Source organism: Ambystoma mexicanum, chromosome 1q, assembly GCF_040938575.1.
Source record: "Ambystoma mexicanum isolate Mex_15411 chromosome 1q, UKY_AmexF1_1, whole genome shotgun sequence".
NCBI classification, from domain to species: Eukaryota; Metazoa; Chordata; class Amphibia; order Caudata; family Ambystomatidae; genus Ambystoma; species Ambystoma mexicanum.
In genome coordinates, this window is record NC_090922.1 from 1,405,622,505 (window position 1) to 1,405,640,152 (window position 17,648).

A 17,648-nucleotide genomic window follows, 5' to 3' on the forward strand; every position below is an offset into this window, starting at 1 on the left:
GTGATGGACTTCCAGGAGCCAGGTAAGTTATGTAACTAATACATTTTTATTTTGATAAAGGAATGAAGCCCTCCTGCTGCAGAATAAGCTAAGCTTCTCGAGAGTTAGGCTCATTACACAGCCCACAGAAGTGGCCGTGTAGTCATGGTTAAGTTGCTAAACCCATAGGTAGAGCACTTTTTCGGCGGCTTATAACTTCACTTCCCCTGAACGAATCCTCACCAAACATTGCCAAAAAATGTATATCGCCTACTCTGAATTTTTTTGCAACGTTTGGTGAGGTTTGGTGAAGGGGGGTCAAAGTTATAGAGGGGGTCCTAAAATGTATTTTTCTCCCATAGACATAATGGGAAAATATTTCTGTCGCGCCTACAGCCCAAACTGCTGGACGGATTCTCACCAAATCTGCAGCAGGAGCCGCAGCTTAGTCCCAAAAGCGTGCTTTTGTCAATTTGGTGTAAATCCGTCCAGTAGTTTTTATTTAAACAACCAAAACATAAGGCAATATAATTAGTGATATCTATATCCGCTCTGCGGACACACTTCCCTGTTTGCTCTGTGGACAGCACACCAATTGGATGATCGGCTTGCGTCATGTCTGCGGACACTCAACGTGTTCTCTGATTGGCTGGGATGAGGTGTGAGGTGCGTCAAAGCGTTTCAATGCGCCCCCCATATTGGATGCGCGGACATGCACTGGAAGGGAGCATACATCCAATTTTGGGGAGTATGTTGTTGTGTATGAGTGCTTGGAGAGGGTGGAGGAGTAAGAGATCGGTCAAATGCTGTATTTGTTTAGGTGGGAGAAGGCCGTGATGTGTTTGCGGTATCCGCGGTTGTCAGCGGACATACTAAACACTGGACGCACTACTTAGGGCCTCATTACACGTTGTGCGGTAACGGAATACCGGTACCGGTAAAGATTTACCGGTACCGTTAATTTCCTAAGCCAATCACGACCCGGACCCACCGCTATCAGCGCACCCGTTAATTACGGTGCCACTAACAGTGGCAAGACCGCAGGCGCGCGACCCCCAGGCCGGAATTAGCACCATGGCGCTAATACCAGGCCATCACAAACCATGCGGACATGGCATTAGCGGCATGGAAAACACCCAAAAACCCCTTACCGGCATGGCGCTAATAACGGCATCGAAAAGCACCCGTTAAGAGACCTGAGCAGTGTACCCATCTACCACAGGTGGACACAATCAGCACAGGTGCATGCAATGGAGAAAAGAGCACACCACACCCCTACCCACACCCCTTCCCACACCAAGATGGTCCCAATAGCAGCAGCATGACATGACGGGCTTGACTACATGATAGCAGTGCAGCACCAATAACAACAGCCCGCACCCGAGGTAACCCGTAACAGGTACCCATTCCTCACACCATACAGGCGATGCCAGCTATCCACTGAGGAGGTGGCTCCCAACCCCTGTACGGAACCCACAGAACCAGCAGGAAGAGGACAACAATATTGCACATCCCCGTACCTGCGTCGTGATAGAGCTGGCAGTCAGCCTTCCAATGACAGTGCTCCGCTGCCTAAGCAGCCTGTGTGAGGCACTCCTGTACAGCCGTGTCAAAGTGGCAATGATAACCATGGCATGTGTAGAGCATCAAAAAATGTGCATATGATGGAATGTGCCAATACCACCTGAAATTGACATGCAACCACCAGAAGAGCATGATGGGGATGGGGATGAGTACGGGTGGAATGCCCCTGCAGGACATGCAAGAGGCAATGCCAAGGAGGCACACGATGTGTGTCAGCATCTGATTCTGAAATCCCATCAGGCACAAAGGTGAAATAGCATAGACGGAGATGGATATTGTAGCCCTGGTGCATGTTTGGAGTCCCACAAAGGACCCTGTCCAAGATAAATGACACATACGCAATGATGGAGACCACGCTTGGGTTTCAACTTCATAACAGTGTGTATTGAACAGAATGTGATAAGAAGTGCAACACCCCAACACACCCAAAAGCACCCTTACCCCCCTTCCCCCCGAAACACCCAAATGCACCCTTACCCCCCTCCCCCCAAAACACCCAAATGCACCCTTCCGATTTTTACCGCACAACGTGTAATGAGGCCCTTAGAATGTTAATTGAAGTGCATAGTTTTGAGGTGGATGTATAATGTTTTTGGGTTGTGGTCATTTGGTAGGTGTTTGTTTCTATGGGTGTGCTATGCTGCAGTGGTTGTGGCCAGGGCCTAGAGTCTTGGGTGCATGGCCGAAGGTTGTAGGCCATAGGCCATGCACCCAAGACTCTAGGCCCTGGCCACAACCACTGCAGCATAACTCTACAATGCTACCAAACATTTTGATTGTAGTATGTGGGCTGCTTAGGGGAAATAAATGCAAAGGATTTGATGGGGTCACCAGCTTATTACTCAGTAGGTGATTACTAAGTACTGGGAGATACTGTGGTGATTGGAGATGGGAGAGTCTGAAATAAAGTAAGGGTTGCAAAGAAGGGCCTGGTGCTTGTGTTGCAGACTGAAGGGAAGGGGGGAGATGTTGTATGTCTTGCTTTACAACACTGTACATAGTTGTAGATGATGTGATAGATATGACTGCACCTGTGCATAGTTGAATGCTGTTTTAAAATCTAGAACGGAATGGGCAATCAGATGGAATGAGAGAGCTGTGTACATTGGAAGAACAGTCGTAGAGGCAGTGGTGTTGTTTCTGCTGGGAGCCTTTCAAATGATATTGGGCCTCATTACGACCCTGGCGGAGTGGGTTTACGCCAGCGGTATTCGCGGCGGACCCGTCCGCCCCACTACGAGTTCCCGTAGCGCCATGGAGCGTTTTCCGCCTGGTTTTTCCGGGCGGAGAAATCCATGGCGCTACGGGACCTTGTTGTTAATTACGCCACCGTATTTTACGGTGGCGTAATTAACGCCTTCCCCACTCCCATTATACCCTATGGGGCAAAAATGGGAATGGGGAAGGGTAAAATGGGGAATGGGGATTTACCGCCCCGCCAAGGTCGGAATGGGGCGGTAAATCCGCCAACCCCCATGGCGCTATCGGCAGCTTTCCGCCGTGCTCCATGGTGCATTTGGCGCCACGATTTCCGCCAGGGTCGTAATGAGGCCCATTGTCTATCTGTGTGCATAAATAAAGATGCATGTACTCATCTTGACTGCGTGTCATTTTATATCACACTAGAACGCCTTTTTCTTTAATTATACTGTTTTTTCGCCCATCTTTTAACATGAAATGACACTTTGTTAGATAGCTGTGTGTGTTGTGTCTGATTACTATTATAATTATTCCTAAAGGAAGTTAAAATGATAGATTGTATGTAAAATATCCAGAATGTATAGAAAGGAAATTGTATGTACATCCAATGCACTATAATGCATTAAATAATATTATGGTTCAAATGTGGATAAATAGGTGGCAGTGGTAAAACAAATGACAGATGAAAGAAGAGAATAACAGTTTCCACATTACCGTTAGTAATATGGGTAAACAAAAAGTTGGAGAGCAGACAGTTTTGCAAGTCACACTTGATCGTAGCAAATGGGAGAAATGACAGTAAGCTTTTTTATAGGTTATACAGGGTAAGTGGAAGTTACCCTGTTTACATGTATTTATACAAGAACTGTACATGTACTGTGCAGAAAATATTCATATCTGTAGTTTGTGTTCATGCATTTGGATGTGTATGAATCTGCAAGCAGAAGTATTGGAGAGTTTTATGGTAGTTGTTATAGGTGCTTTGCAATCACAGCACAATTGTACTCATAGTGATCAACAGTACATCTAAAGTGCTGAACTGTGATGATGGAGTTAGATGTAGAGTTCTTGGATGTGATTGGTGGATGGTTGTGTGACTGCTTAACAGTATTCAATGAGGGAATGGTGCAGAGAGTGAAGTGGAAAGGGAAAGGGTAGAAGGGCTGCCCCACTGTTAAGCGCTCTGCGGACAGGGCAGCTGTTCGCAGACAGGACATGCCACATCCGGGGCTTCTCTGCATATCTGGCATGGAAATAGGACTAGGGGAATTAGCCAATCAGGTGCTGAGGGTGTCCTTCATAGGGAGAAAGGGTATTCATTTTTTGCATTGCTGTATGCTGTTAGGATGGCAGTGGTTGCTGAGATGGACAGAGTTAGAATGTAGATAGTGGGAGATCATTATATTACTAATCTGCAGTGGCATGCAAACATGTGTGGCATTTCAGACAATGTTGGAATGCAGGGAGTGGAGGCTACCTGGTGTGATGTGCCAGGGAAACATTTGCAAGGTGTTTATACACTTTGTAGAAATATGGCTTATTTTAACACTCCTGATATTCTGGTGGTAAATTGTGGAGCAATGTATTTGGGCTATCTGAGTGCAACAAGTTTGCTGGGTGCACTGAAGCAGTTGCTAAAGGACCTGATGCACCTGTTTCCATCTGCTAAGATAATATTTTCACAAATACCACCTAGGACTGCATGGATGCCTTGTCATGTATTTAATCATCAACAAGACATAGCAAGATGTATTGCTAATGAAGGAATATCTTGTTTTATGTATTCTGTGGACATGTCATCATTTCAAAATGAGAACCTTTTGGAAGAGGGTGACATTTTTTCTTGTAATGGAATGACTTTCACAGATTTTGGTCATGCAATATTTGTTGGTAATATCCAGACCTCAATCAGGAAGTTGTTGTGAAATCATGTAACAGATAACATCTGAAAAAAGCCTAAATAGAAGCCTGAAAAATCTTTATAAAAAGGCTCTTTTCAGAGCCAACCTCAAAGGGGAAGTGGGGCAAACTATTTAAATGTTAATTCTCCACCCTCAGATTTTTGTCAATTTGGTGTAAATCTGTCCAGTAGTTTTTATTTAAACAACCAAAACGTAAGGCAAAATAATTAGTGATATCTATATCTGCTCTGTGGTCACACTTCCCTGTTCGCTTTGTGGACAGGACACTGATTGGATGATCGGTGTGGGTCATGTCCGCAGACACTCAACGTGTTCTCTGATTGGCTGGGATGAGGTGTGAGGTGCATCAAAGCGTTTCGATGCGCCCCCCATATTGGATGCGTGGACATGCACTGGAAGGGAGCATAAATCCAATTTTGAAGAGTGTGTTGTGAATGAGTGCTTGGAGAGGGTGGGGGAGTAAGAGATGGGTCAAATGCTGTATTTGTTTAGGTGGGAGAAGGCCGTGATGTGTTTGCGGTATCCGCGGTTGTCAGCGGACATACTAAACACTGGGTGCACTACTTAGAATGTTAATTGAAGTGCATAGTTTTGAGGTGGATGTATAATGTTTTTGGGTTGTGGTCATTTGGTAGGTGTTTGTTTCTATGGGTGTGTTATGCTGCAGTGGTTGTGGCCAGGGCCTAGAGTCTTGGGTGCATGGCCGAAGGCTGTAGGCCGTAGGCCATGCACCCAAGACTCTAGGCCCTGGCCACAACCACCGCAGCATAGCTCTACAATGCTACCAAACATTTTGATTGTGGTATGTGGGCTGCTTAGGGGAAATAAATGTGATTGATTTGATGAGGTCACCAGCTTATTACTCAGTAGGTGACTACTAAGTACTGGGTGATTCTGAGGTGATTGGAGATGGGAGAGTCTGAAATAAAGTAAGGGTTGCAAGGAAGGACCTGGTGCTTGTGTTGCAGATTGAAGGGAAGGGGGGAGATGTTGTATGTCTTGCTTTACAACAGTGTACATAGTTGTAGATGATGTGATAGATATGACTACACCTGTGCATAGTTGAATGCTGTTGTAAAATCGAGAACTGAATGGGCAACCAGCTGGAATGAGAGAGCTGTGTACATTGGAAGAACAGTTGTCGAGGAAGTGGTGTTGTTTCAAATGGGAGCCTTTCAAATGATATTGGCTATCGGTGTGCATAAATAAAGATGCATGTACTCATCTTGGCTGTGTGTCATTTTCTAACACACTAGAATGCCTTTTTCCATAATTATACTGTTATTTCTCCCATCTTTTAACATGAAATTACACTTTGTTAGATAGCTGTGTGTGTTGTATCTGATTACTATTATAATCATTCCTAAAGGAAGTTCAAATGATAGAATGTATGTAAAATATCCAGAATGTATAGACAGGAAATTGTATGTACATCCAATGCACTATAATGCATTAAATGCTATTATGGTTCAAATGTGGATAAGTAGGTGGCAGTGGTTGCACAAATGACAGAATGAAAGAAGAGAATAACAGTTTCCACATTACAGTTAGTTATATGGGTAAACAAAAAGTTGGAGAGCAGACCGTTTTGCAAGTCACACTTGATATCGTAGCAGATGGGAAAAGTGACAGTAAGCTTTTTTATAGGTTATACAGGGTAAGTGGAAGTTACCCTGTTTACTTGTATTCATACAAGAGCTGTACATGTACTGTGCAGAAAATATCAATAACTGTAGTTTGTGTTCATGCATGTGGATGTGTATGAATCTGCAAGCAGAAGTATTGGAGAGTTTTATGGTAGTTGTTGTTATAGGTTCTTTGCAATCACCGTACAATTGTACTCAGAGTGATCAACAGTACATCTAAAGTGTTGAACTGTGATGATGGAGTTAGATGTAGAGTTCTTGGATGTGATTGGTGGATGGTTGTGTGACTGCCTAACAGTATCCAACAAGGGAATGGTGCAGAGAGTGAAGTGGAAAGGGTAGAAGGTCTTCACCAGTGTTAAGCGCTCCGCGGACAGCGCATCTGTTCGCAGACAGGACATGCCACATCCGGGGCTTCTCTGCATATCTGGCATGGAAATAGGACTAGGGGAATTAGCCAATCAGGTGCTGAGGGTGTCATTCATAGGGAGAGAGGGTATTCATTTTTTGCATTGCTGTATGCTGTTAAGATGGCTGTGGTTGCTGAGATGGACAGAGTTAGAGTGTGGATAGTGGGAGATCATTATATTACTAATCTGCAGTGGTATGCAAACATGTGTGGCATTTCGGACAATGTTGGAATGCAGGGAGTGGAGGCTACCTGGTGTGATGTGCCAGGGAAACATTTGCAAGGTGTTTATACACTTTGTAGAAATATGGCTTATTTTAACACTCCTGATATTCTGGTGGTAAATTGTGGAGCAATGTATTTGGGCTATCTGAGTGCAACAGGTTTGCTGGGTGCACTGAAGAGTTGCTAAAGCAACTGATGCACCTGTTTACATCTGCTTAGATATTTTTTTTTCACAAATACCACTTAGGATTGCATGGATGCCTTGTCATGTATTTAATCCTCAACAAGACATAGCAAGATGTCTTGTTAATGAAGGAATATCGTGTTTTATGTATTCTGTGGACATGTCATTATTCCAAAATGATAACCTTTTGAAAGATGGTGAAATTATTTCTTGTAATGGAATGACTTTCACAGATTTTTGCCATGCAATATTTCTTGGTAATATGCAGACCTCTATCAGGAAGTTGTTGTGAAGTCACGTAACAGATAAAATCTGAAAAAAGCCTAAAAAGAAGCCTGAAAAAATTGGATGCACGGACATGCGCTGGAAGGGAGCATAAATCCAATTTTGGGGAGTGTGTTGTTGTGTATGAATGCTTGGAGAGGGTGGGGGAGTAAGGGATGGGTGAAATGCTGTATTTGTTTAGGTGGGAGAAGGCCGTGATGTGTTTGCGGTGTCCGTCAGTGGACATACTAAACACTGGGCGCACTACTTAGAATGTTAATTGAAGTGCATAGTTTTGAGGTGGATGTATTATGTTTTTGGGTTGTGGTCATTTGGTAGGTGTTTGTTTCTATGGGTGTGTTATGCTGCAGTGGTTGTGGCCAGGGCCTAGAGTCTTGGGTGCATGGCCGAAGGCTGTAGGCTAAAGGAACTGATGCACCTGTTTCCATCTGTTAAGATATTTTTTTCACAAATACCACCTAGGACTCCATGGATGCCTTGGCATGTATTTAATCCTCAACAATACATAACAAGATGTCTTGTTAATGAAGGAATATCTTTTTTTATGTATTCTGTGGGCATGTCATCATTCCAAAATGAGAACCTTTTGGAAGATGGTGAAATATTTTCTTGTAATGGAATGACTTTCACAGATTTTGGTCATGGAATATTTATTGGTAATATGCAGACCTCAATCAGGAAGTTATTGTGAAGTCATGTAACAGATCTGAAAAAGCCTAAAAAGAAGCCTGAAAAAATCTAAAACAAAATAAAGGCTCTTTTCAGAGCCAACCTCAAAGGGTAAGTGGGGCACACTATTTAAATGTTCATTCCCCACAGGGCCCTGCGCATTTCATTGAAACTTCTCTTTTTGTACTGTGAAAGCCAGCTCTGAAAAGAGCCTTTTTAATTTTGGTTTTGTTCTTTTATATTTTTGTTGGTTTCTTAAACACAACACACAAGGAAAGGAAGGGAAAGGAGGGTAAGGAAGGGGCACCAACCACGGGGATGGGAAAGGTCAGGTGGAGAGAACAAGATGTAGGGTGGGCCTTATTCAGATAGGTAGCAGTTCTTCTCATGCTCCTTGAGCACAGTCTCAAAAGCATTCAAAGGTTCTCCCCTCTGCAGAGTACTGTGTCACAGTACATGCACAATTCTGTGACTTTTGAAAGGTAAGGACCAACCGCATCATGTATGGCCTGCGAGGCAGCTGGAGGGCTGCGTTGCCCCACAGGAGTGTCTCTTGTGATGGCAGGAGCAGAAACAGAGGATGTTGTAGGGGACCTCAACCTACTACGTCTATCGCAAGGACAACCTTACGAATAGCTCCACCGTGGAACGATTTTAGGTGTTGCTTAATTGAGGTAGTACCATATCTGTACAAACCCGGTTTGCCATGACTAAGCACCATCTTGCGCTGATTGCAGGTCACCTTGTGTGCACATGCTCTTGGTACTCCATCAACAGTGGTAAATAACCTCTGCACCCAAGATTCACGGTGAGAACTAGTAGTAGGGACTTCCACTACCTCATCCTCTTCATGCTCTTAATCACTCTCATCTGTATCCTGATGCATGTTACCCTCGGCACGCCCTCGGGGAGGGGTTGGTGGTGGAGGGGATGGGGGTACTGCTGAGACGGCAGTAGCACAAGCAGCAGCCATGGATGCCATCAGGAAAGCTGTTTCAAAGAGCAAGAGCAATCCAATGCAACAAGGTGCAGTCTCTATCCTGGAAGCCCAAAAACCGAATAATGAGCAGCTCTGGAGTGTGGCCTTTTATAGGGGTACTGAGGTGTGCTTCGCAGACACCCGCGCTGTTCCAGGACACTACGAACACAAAGAAAGGGCTAAAAAAAATCCAAAATGTATGCAGATCGCCAGGTACATAGTGTGGGAGATGTGCAAGGCTGAATGTTCCCAGGAAAATAACTTGGATTGCTGAAAAAGACACTTTTTAGGTGTCCAGGGGCCTAAGCAGTGTTCGTTACACTTAGCACCGGTGCAGTCACATGATGACGTTGAGGACACTTTTGCAAATGGAACGGCTGTCCATAGGACACCAAATGTGCGGGGTCGGTCTACGCATGCGTGCTGGTGTTCTACGGACAGTGTTCCAGTCCCTGAAGTAATGAAAAGTGCGACACATGTGCGGAGGACAGTTGCGGACAGGCACGATGTTCGTAGGGGCAAGGGTGTGCAGGCGCGCGGGTGTTCTACGGACATTGTTCAGGTCCCCGAGCAAAATAAATGTGTGTCACAACTTTGCGGACAGGCGGACGGGCTATGTGTTCTATGGACATATTCACTTCTGGTTATGGACAATGTATACAGGGGGAATGTTCTTAGGATACTTTATTTTGCATAGCTATGAACATACAGACATCTTTAGTGTTCTACGGACACCCCCTATTTTGACTATGGCCTATTCAAACAGGTATAGTGTCCTTAGGATACCCCCATTTTGGTTAATTACGGACAGGAGGATATCTTGTCTGTCCTAAGGACACTTCCATCTTGATTGAGGACAGTGCGAACAGGTATAGTGTCCTTAGGACACCCCCATTTTGGTTAGCTGCGGACAGGCGGACATCTTGTGTGTCCTAAGAACACTTCCATTTTGATTGCCAACAATACAAAAAGGTATAGTGTCCTTAGCACACACCCATTTTGGTTAATTGAGGACCTCCCGAACAGCCACACTGTCCGTGGACACCCTAACTGCCTTTTAAAAAATAAATAAGGCACAGAGGAATATTCTAACAACACACTCAATATTTTATTATTGTATAAAAGTATAACAATTATGAAAGAGAGGGGGAACCATAAACTGAAACAAATACAGGGGAGTTAGGGATTTGGACATCATGGGTGGTAGGGGACGAAGGGAGTGAAGTCTCATCGTAACGTTTTTCTTGCTGGGAGGTTTTGGGGATAGTTGGCTGGGACATGGAGAGGGGAAACACGTATATGTGGGGCTATGACATTTAATGTTTTCTTTTATACTGTCCTCCACAAAGTGTTTTAAAAGAATTAAATTGTTCATTAACAGATCCATGTTTAGCTTCATTCGCTGCAGAGGATTTTCTAATGTCTCTGTTGGTATATTATTTTTAATGTCTATACGGTCTGTTAAAAAAAAAATGTGTTAAGTACACATAAAGTCATGGTTATTAATTAGCTTATATAGAGAAGTGTAGTGTCTACCATTATTATCACTGTCTTCACTCATTTCATCCTGAGGAAAATTTTCTTCCAGCCATTCCAAAGTACTGGACATTTCTGTGTAAAAAAAAAATATTAGTTTTAGTATACCTAATACAGAAAGTTTATAAATATATACAATAAATGTAGTGTACTCACTAGTTTCTTGCTAGGTTTCGCTGTTACTGCTGCGTAGGTGTCCTGTTGCATTTTGCTGTGCAGTTTCTGTGAGTTAATTCTGTTGGAGGCATATTTACTGTGCTTTGGTATATTCCACTGTGTATAACATGTTGCATATGTTATTTAATTGGACTGTTAGTGTCTTACATACACAGTTTCAGTTCTTATTTATTATTGAATGTAATTTATTTATGTGCTGCTTTTTGAACTTTTAGTGTTTTTTTTGATGAGATAAGAATGTAAGATACCCCCTGAGTTTTTGGATAGGGTTGATGTTGTCTGAGTCCGTCCGCGAACAGGCGCATGCTCCCCCGACATCAGACCCACTAGCGCAGGTAGGGGGTTCAGTATGTTGTATGTTATATTTATATTAACTAAGGGCATCCTAGTAAACATTCATCAAATTTACATTATCTATATATCTATTTTCAGTGAAAAAACGTTGTTACAGAAACATTATGGCTAAATTGTGCTACTAAAAACCTATGAAATTGAGTGAAACAAACTTTGTTAAAGGGACGTTATGGTTCCAAGTAAAGCAGAAAAACCCCTGAAATTCGCCAGTTATGGTAAACTAAGCAACCATAGCTCACGCCACCACCGTGCACTGCTAAGACTAACACCTAGGACATCAAAGATGACATCACAAATGTCATTGATGACATCACTCATGACATCACATGTCTGGATCCCTCTTTTTTCCTTTACTGACATATCTAGGCCAGTAACAGTCAGGACCTAAAAATTCAAAAAGTACTATATTTGTAGACTTATACTTCAAATATGTTCTTACAGTAATTCACTTGGGGTTCACTCACAACATATCAAACATATACATAAGGGAAAACAGACTCGGAAGACAGCAATGCTTTCTATGTATGAAGATGATCAGTAAGGTTATCAACAGTTCCTTATAGTTCTGTTGTTTTTTTAACTGCACTTTCCCTGGATATGCTCATATTTGTATGCAATATATGCACACTACTTTCCTTAGGGTCCAGTCACATTATGTGATAGTTATACATAGGTAAGTAGTATCTTTCAAACAGAGCAATCATTTCTGTGCATGAAGATAATCAGTTAGATTATGAATATTGTCTGGTAATACCGCAGTTTTATTGTTTATTTCCTTTTCCCTGTATATGCCTATATTTGTATGTGTTGTTATCTGTTTGTGTTTTGTTTGCAATAATGCAATTGTGTAGTTTGTGGGTTTTGTTAGCTACTTATTAAATGTTTCACAGTAGACAAAACTGTAATAAGAAAGCATTTATCATTTTACGTTCACCATGGCAAGATTATTAATATTGCACACAATGCCTATGTTTCTACATGAGTAGCCTAGTATACTGGAAAGAACTTCATAATGAAATGCTATATGTATCAATGCATTCCTTAATGCACTATGTACCACATGATATTTATTCCAATGATCCTTGACACTTTTTTATCAACATTACCATAAGAATCCCTTGTACCGTCATGAAAAGTAAATGCACACGTGATGTCATCAGTGATGCCATCAATGACATTTGTGATGCCATCTTTGATATCCTGGGTGTTAGTCTTAGCAATGCACAGTGGTGGCACAAGTTATGGTTGCTTAGCTTACCATAACTGGCGAATTTCAGGGGTTTTTCGGTTTTACATAATGTCCCTTTAGCAACGTTTTTTTCAGTGAATTTCATAGGTTTTTAGTAGCGCAACTTAACCATAACGTCCCTTTAACAAAGTTATTTTTCACTGACTATATTTATATACACAGCACATTGGAACCTAGGGAAGATCCCATGTCTTTTGGGAGACTATAAACATGGTTGGTGATTGGTTATTTATAATGCTCTTAATACCCAGAGGTTTCCAAGCGCGGACCCGGGGATCCAACCTGTGTCCCTCTGTGTCGTCTTGCTTCCAAGGTGAGCGTGTTGCCCCTGAGCTATCCTCTCGAGTTTGCTGATATTTGTTACATACATGGCAACAGCCGCAAGATGCACTTTTGAATCTGGCATGAGAGCACAACATGTTTATACATACAGTTGATGACCAACACAAAACATGTATATTTACCAGGATGTTTATGCCCATTTATGGACAAGGCATCATAACAAGTTGGCTAACATCAGTTATAAGTCCTAAGTTACTTCTTAATCAACAGCCATTAATGACCATATAAGGAAATGGTATTTTACCTTAATATAATGTAAACCATTAACACATTAAAAAAAGGAGTTGGATATAACAGAGACCATATTAAATGAATTAACGAAAACAAATATTTGCAAGGACAACATTGTATTAATGTTGACATCCAGGAACCCAATTTTACCTCTTATGATTCTATAAAAAGTGGAATCTAATTTGGTAGGTCGCTATTTAACAATCTAATTAGAAACGTTTTAAAGTACACCTTGCCCTGAACCTTTTTATGTGTCCATCTGTAAATAACTGTCGAGCCCTTTGCTCTTATTGTAAACTTGATTGTCCTACTTGTCTATAATTGACTCATTGTGCTCCCTGCTCTATAACTGATGTTGTCCTTCCTTTCTTTCACTTGCAGGCTGTTGAAGGAGGGGTGGGTTTACCCCTGTCTGTGCAGTGTGTGGCCCTACCTTGGCAAGAGGAGCTGTGCCTACGCTTCATGAAGGAGGTGGAGACCCTAACCGCTTCTAAGAAGAGGACATAGGGCCATTGTAGCCATCTATCTGTGCACGGATGTGTTGGGGGTTCCTTCTGTGTATTAAAATTAGGAAAGGTGAATATCCACTGGCTTAACTAGATGATAATATGCTGTTCTGCTGAAAATGATGATACTGAACGAACATGTTATAGTCTTAAACTTTTTAATTCTTCTTTTCTTTCTGCTCGGTCTACTGTTCTACCTTTTTACTTCAATCTCCTAACAATGCTCTTGCGTCCTTAAATTCCTCTTCAACTCTTGACATACCTTATTCTTCTGACTTATTACACCATCCCGCAAACCACCATAACCCTGAATCACCCCACAGCTACATTCCTCTCTCCATCAAGAGGAACTGCGGTGTAGGAAAACTCGTTCCCATTTGCATTATTCTTTACTTTCTTCTATTCACTCATCTCATGACTTGGCTCTTGATGCTGCTAAACATCTTTACTTCTATGATGTTATTCAAGATTGTGTTCCCCACCCTGTGCCTCTTACAACTAGTAAACACTCTGCTTACTTCTCCTACTCCTTATCTAGCTCTTTCATCTTCTCACTCCTCTTAGTAGATTTCTCTCCGCAGCAGGGGCCTCCCTCTGGAACAGCCTTCCTGCCTCCCTGAAACTTGAGGAGAACCATCTCCGGTTCCGGAAGCACCTCAAAACCTTCCTCTTTGCCTCCGCTTTCTCTCCCTCTCTCCCCTGCTAAAATCACTGAACCTGCACTGAATCTGCAACTGGGCCACTCACCGATCTCGGTCCTTGGCCCAGCCACACTTCCCTGCACTGCCTACCTGCACTACGGGACTGTCTCTGTATACTACAGCCCCTTCTCCCGGCACTTGCCTGCACTTGCCACCAGCTGGCCCTATTATTTATCTTGTATTCTACTAACCATGTACTGCACTTCCTTGCACTTGCCACCAGCTGGCCCTATTATTTATCTGTTTTTCTACTAACCATGTACTGCACTTTCCCCTCTCCCCTTCCCCTTGCACTTTTCCCAGTCCCCCCTACCCTTGCACTTGCGTGATCTGACACTTGGCCTGGTAGGATCGTTGTCTGTCTCCCCTTGTTTCCCCCCCTGCCTCGTCGCGCCTTGAAACACTTGTGTATAGGCGCGTTACAAATGCCATATCATATCATATCATATCATAGCTTCTGATCTTGTTCAATATTTTATCAGTAAACGTCTTCAACAGCACTCTACTCTATCTGCTGATGGAAAATCTCCCACCACTCTATACTTCCTACTCTAATTCCAAGATTCTTTCCTCTTTCAAATTCTAATACACCTGCATCCTTTAGCCCATCCGACTACTTCTCCTGATGGTCCACTCCTTTCTCATTCCCAAAATCCTGCCTTGCCTTATCCCCTATCTCACAACGCTTCTTAATTCCTCTTTCATCTGATATCTTTCCTACTGCATTCATACATGCTATTATAATTTCCATACTCAAAAATCCCTCACTGGATTCCTCTCTTCCTTCTAACTATGGACCTATCTCACTACTGCAATTTCTTTAAAAACCTCTTGAACTAGTAGTCTATTCATAGGTTTCCGACTATCTTCACCACCATTCAATACTTCGCCTTCAGCAGTCAGGTTTCTGTCCTAAACATTCTATGGAAACTGCTTTACTCTACGTTTCGCATTCCTTATTTGTCATCTTAAACACTCCTCTACTCTGTTTCTCTTGAATCTTTCCGTGGCTTTGAGTAATTCATATTTTGTATACACCTTATACCAAAGTCCAGTCGCTAAGTTCAGAGCTGGGATTCAAACCTGTGTTGCTATGTATTGTGTTGCTTCCAAGACAAATATGTTGCCCCTGAGCTTTCCTTTTAGCCCTACCAGCACTGTGGATCGCCCTTCTCTCTTATATATCCTATCTTCTATGGATTTTTCTGGTACTGTTCTATCATGGTCCTCATCTTATCTTTTAGAACATTCTTTCTGTTTCCTGGGTAGGTTATCTGCTCACTTCTGTCCCCTTTTCAATATGCTAAATTCATTTTTTCATTTCACTTCTATGTAGACGTGTCAAAAATCTTTCTCTCATTCTCACATTTTTCGTATTATCTTCATACTGCTCTGTCTGACTGCTTACTTGACATCCAACATTGGATGCAATCATGTTTTCTGCACTTATATCCTACCAAAACTGAAGTCTTATGATACCCATCCTCCTGCATATCTCCCTCTCGCCCACCTTCTCTTCTCTCTGTTGCTCCTGTTACTCTCTTCTTTTCAGTTTCCGCACATAATCTAAGCCTGATCTTTGACTCCTCTTACATTTTCTGCTCACATATATGCTATTTGTTGCAACTGACGCTTTCAGTTATTTAACATCTGTAAAGTCCTTTTCGACTGTTTCCTTTTAGTTTCCTTCTCTTTGTTCCAACTCTAACCAGTTAACCCATGCCATTTTGCCTTGACTTCTCCAATCATATATTTCCTCTGCTCTTTATCTAAACTTTCCTTTAAATCTCAGTTTCTTTAATTTTCTTAAATGTTTCTATGGTCTTGCTACACCATTTCTTTCCTCACGTGCTTCCTTCTATTCTCCCTCTCCTCTTCGAGCGCAAACTCTTTTTCTATTGGGTGTTCCCAAACCACCTTGTGCCCAATCATACTCCTGATAATTTGCATGTTTTGTTCCTGAGCATTAGCGCTCCCATCCCCTCTCTTCGCTCAGCTTCTTTTTCTATCTTCCGCTCTCCTCTCATATCATATCATTTATTTACCAGCCTAACCATTTACTTTTGACTATTCTGACTGTTCTGCATTTCATGTATTTTTGTGCTATTTCAAAGGATTGTACAGTGCTTAAGTGCAAGTGCTTTACAAATAAATAAACAAACCGGACTGAACTGTAGGCCATTTCAATTGCTGTTGAAATGGCTTATACTTTATGGCTAAAGCAATAAAGACTTTAATTTGAAAGCATAATCTTATAGCTTTTCTTAACACATTATAATTGACATAATTTATATATTACACATCACAGTCTAACTTGCGTCTTAAATGATATAGGGACTCATTACACGGTAGGCGGTAACCATGGCGCTATTAGTGCCATGGTTGCCGCTGGTATTTTACTGTGTCCGCCTTGGTGGATGGCGGAATTACCGCCCTACTCCAAGGTGAGCAGGGGAGGTAATTCCCCATTCACCAAGGCCCTTCCCCATTCCCATTTTTGCCCCCATAGGGCATAATGGGAATGGGGAAGGAGCTAATTATGGTACCACAAATTGCGGTACCGTATTTAGCACCGAGGGCCTTTTGCGGCACCCTTCTATAACGGCTGGTAAAACCAGCCGTTAAGGTCGGGTCCCGCAAAGGGAACTCGTAGTAAGGCGGTAAGGGTTTACCGGTCCTTTACCGGTACCAGTAAACCCTTACCGCCTACCGTGTAATGAGGCCCATAGTCTTGTAGACTAAGGGAGGGTTCATTATCACCGGCATATGTTGGGGAGGGCTCCTTATCGGAAATGATAATGACACATCAGAAGGTCTAATAGGCTCTTAGCACATACTGTTAATTAAAAAGATACATTTTAGAGTTTTTGTGTTGGAGTAGAAATGTTAGTTTAATAGTGAAGTAAGTACATTGACAAATTATGTTATCAATTGCATGTCATATTTTGTTTTATATAAATAAGGGTTGTTTATGCAGGAAGCATTTTAGTTGTTATTTTAGTTCAACTGGTTCAACTGTAACCCCTCCTTTTTTTAGCATGCTTTATGCATAATGTAAAAGGGATGGGTTTCTTTATAGCATACAGAAAGCAATTTTTTCATGTGCCATAAACACTGACCGGTGCGTATACCTAGAAAAGGGGACACCGGGACATAAGACGAGTATGTAAGACTTATAAGAAAGTGAATGAAAACTCTGAATCAAATGAAAGCAAGCATTTTGATGAAAACAAGTAAACCGAATACCGATTTACAAGAAAGCAAATATTTTTAAAATTTGAATGCTGATTTGAATGAAAGCAAGCACAGTTGAATACCGTTATGAAAGATATTTTGTGGAATCTAACTAGTTAAAGGAACTGTGCAAGCATTGTCAAGACCCATGAGAGTATATAACAGTATAACAAGATAATGGAGGCAAAACAAGCAATGGGAAAGCATTATAAGGATGTGGAATGAGAAAAAGTCAA

At 42.2% G+C, this 17,648-nt stretch overlaps 1 protein-coding gene across 1 annotated transcript in view; it reads left to right on the forward strand.

The window, feature by feature from the left end:
* Positions 1-16,415, forward strand: part of LOC138548282 (vitamin D3 hydroxylase-associated protein-like) — a 746,809-nt gene extending 730,394 nt beyond the window's left edge. The window contains exon 15 of the mRNA XM_069642265.1: positions 13,353-16,415. Within this exon, the coding sequence (XP_069498366.1) occupies positions 13,353-13,478 (126 nt within the window). The 3' untranslated portion in view covers positions 13,479-16,415. The remainder of the gene's footprint in view (positions 1-13,352) is intronic.
* The last annotated feature ends 1,233 nt before the right edge of the window (positions 16,416-17,648 follow it).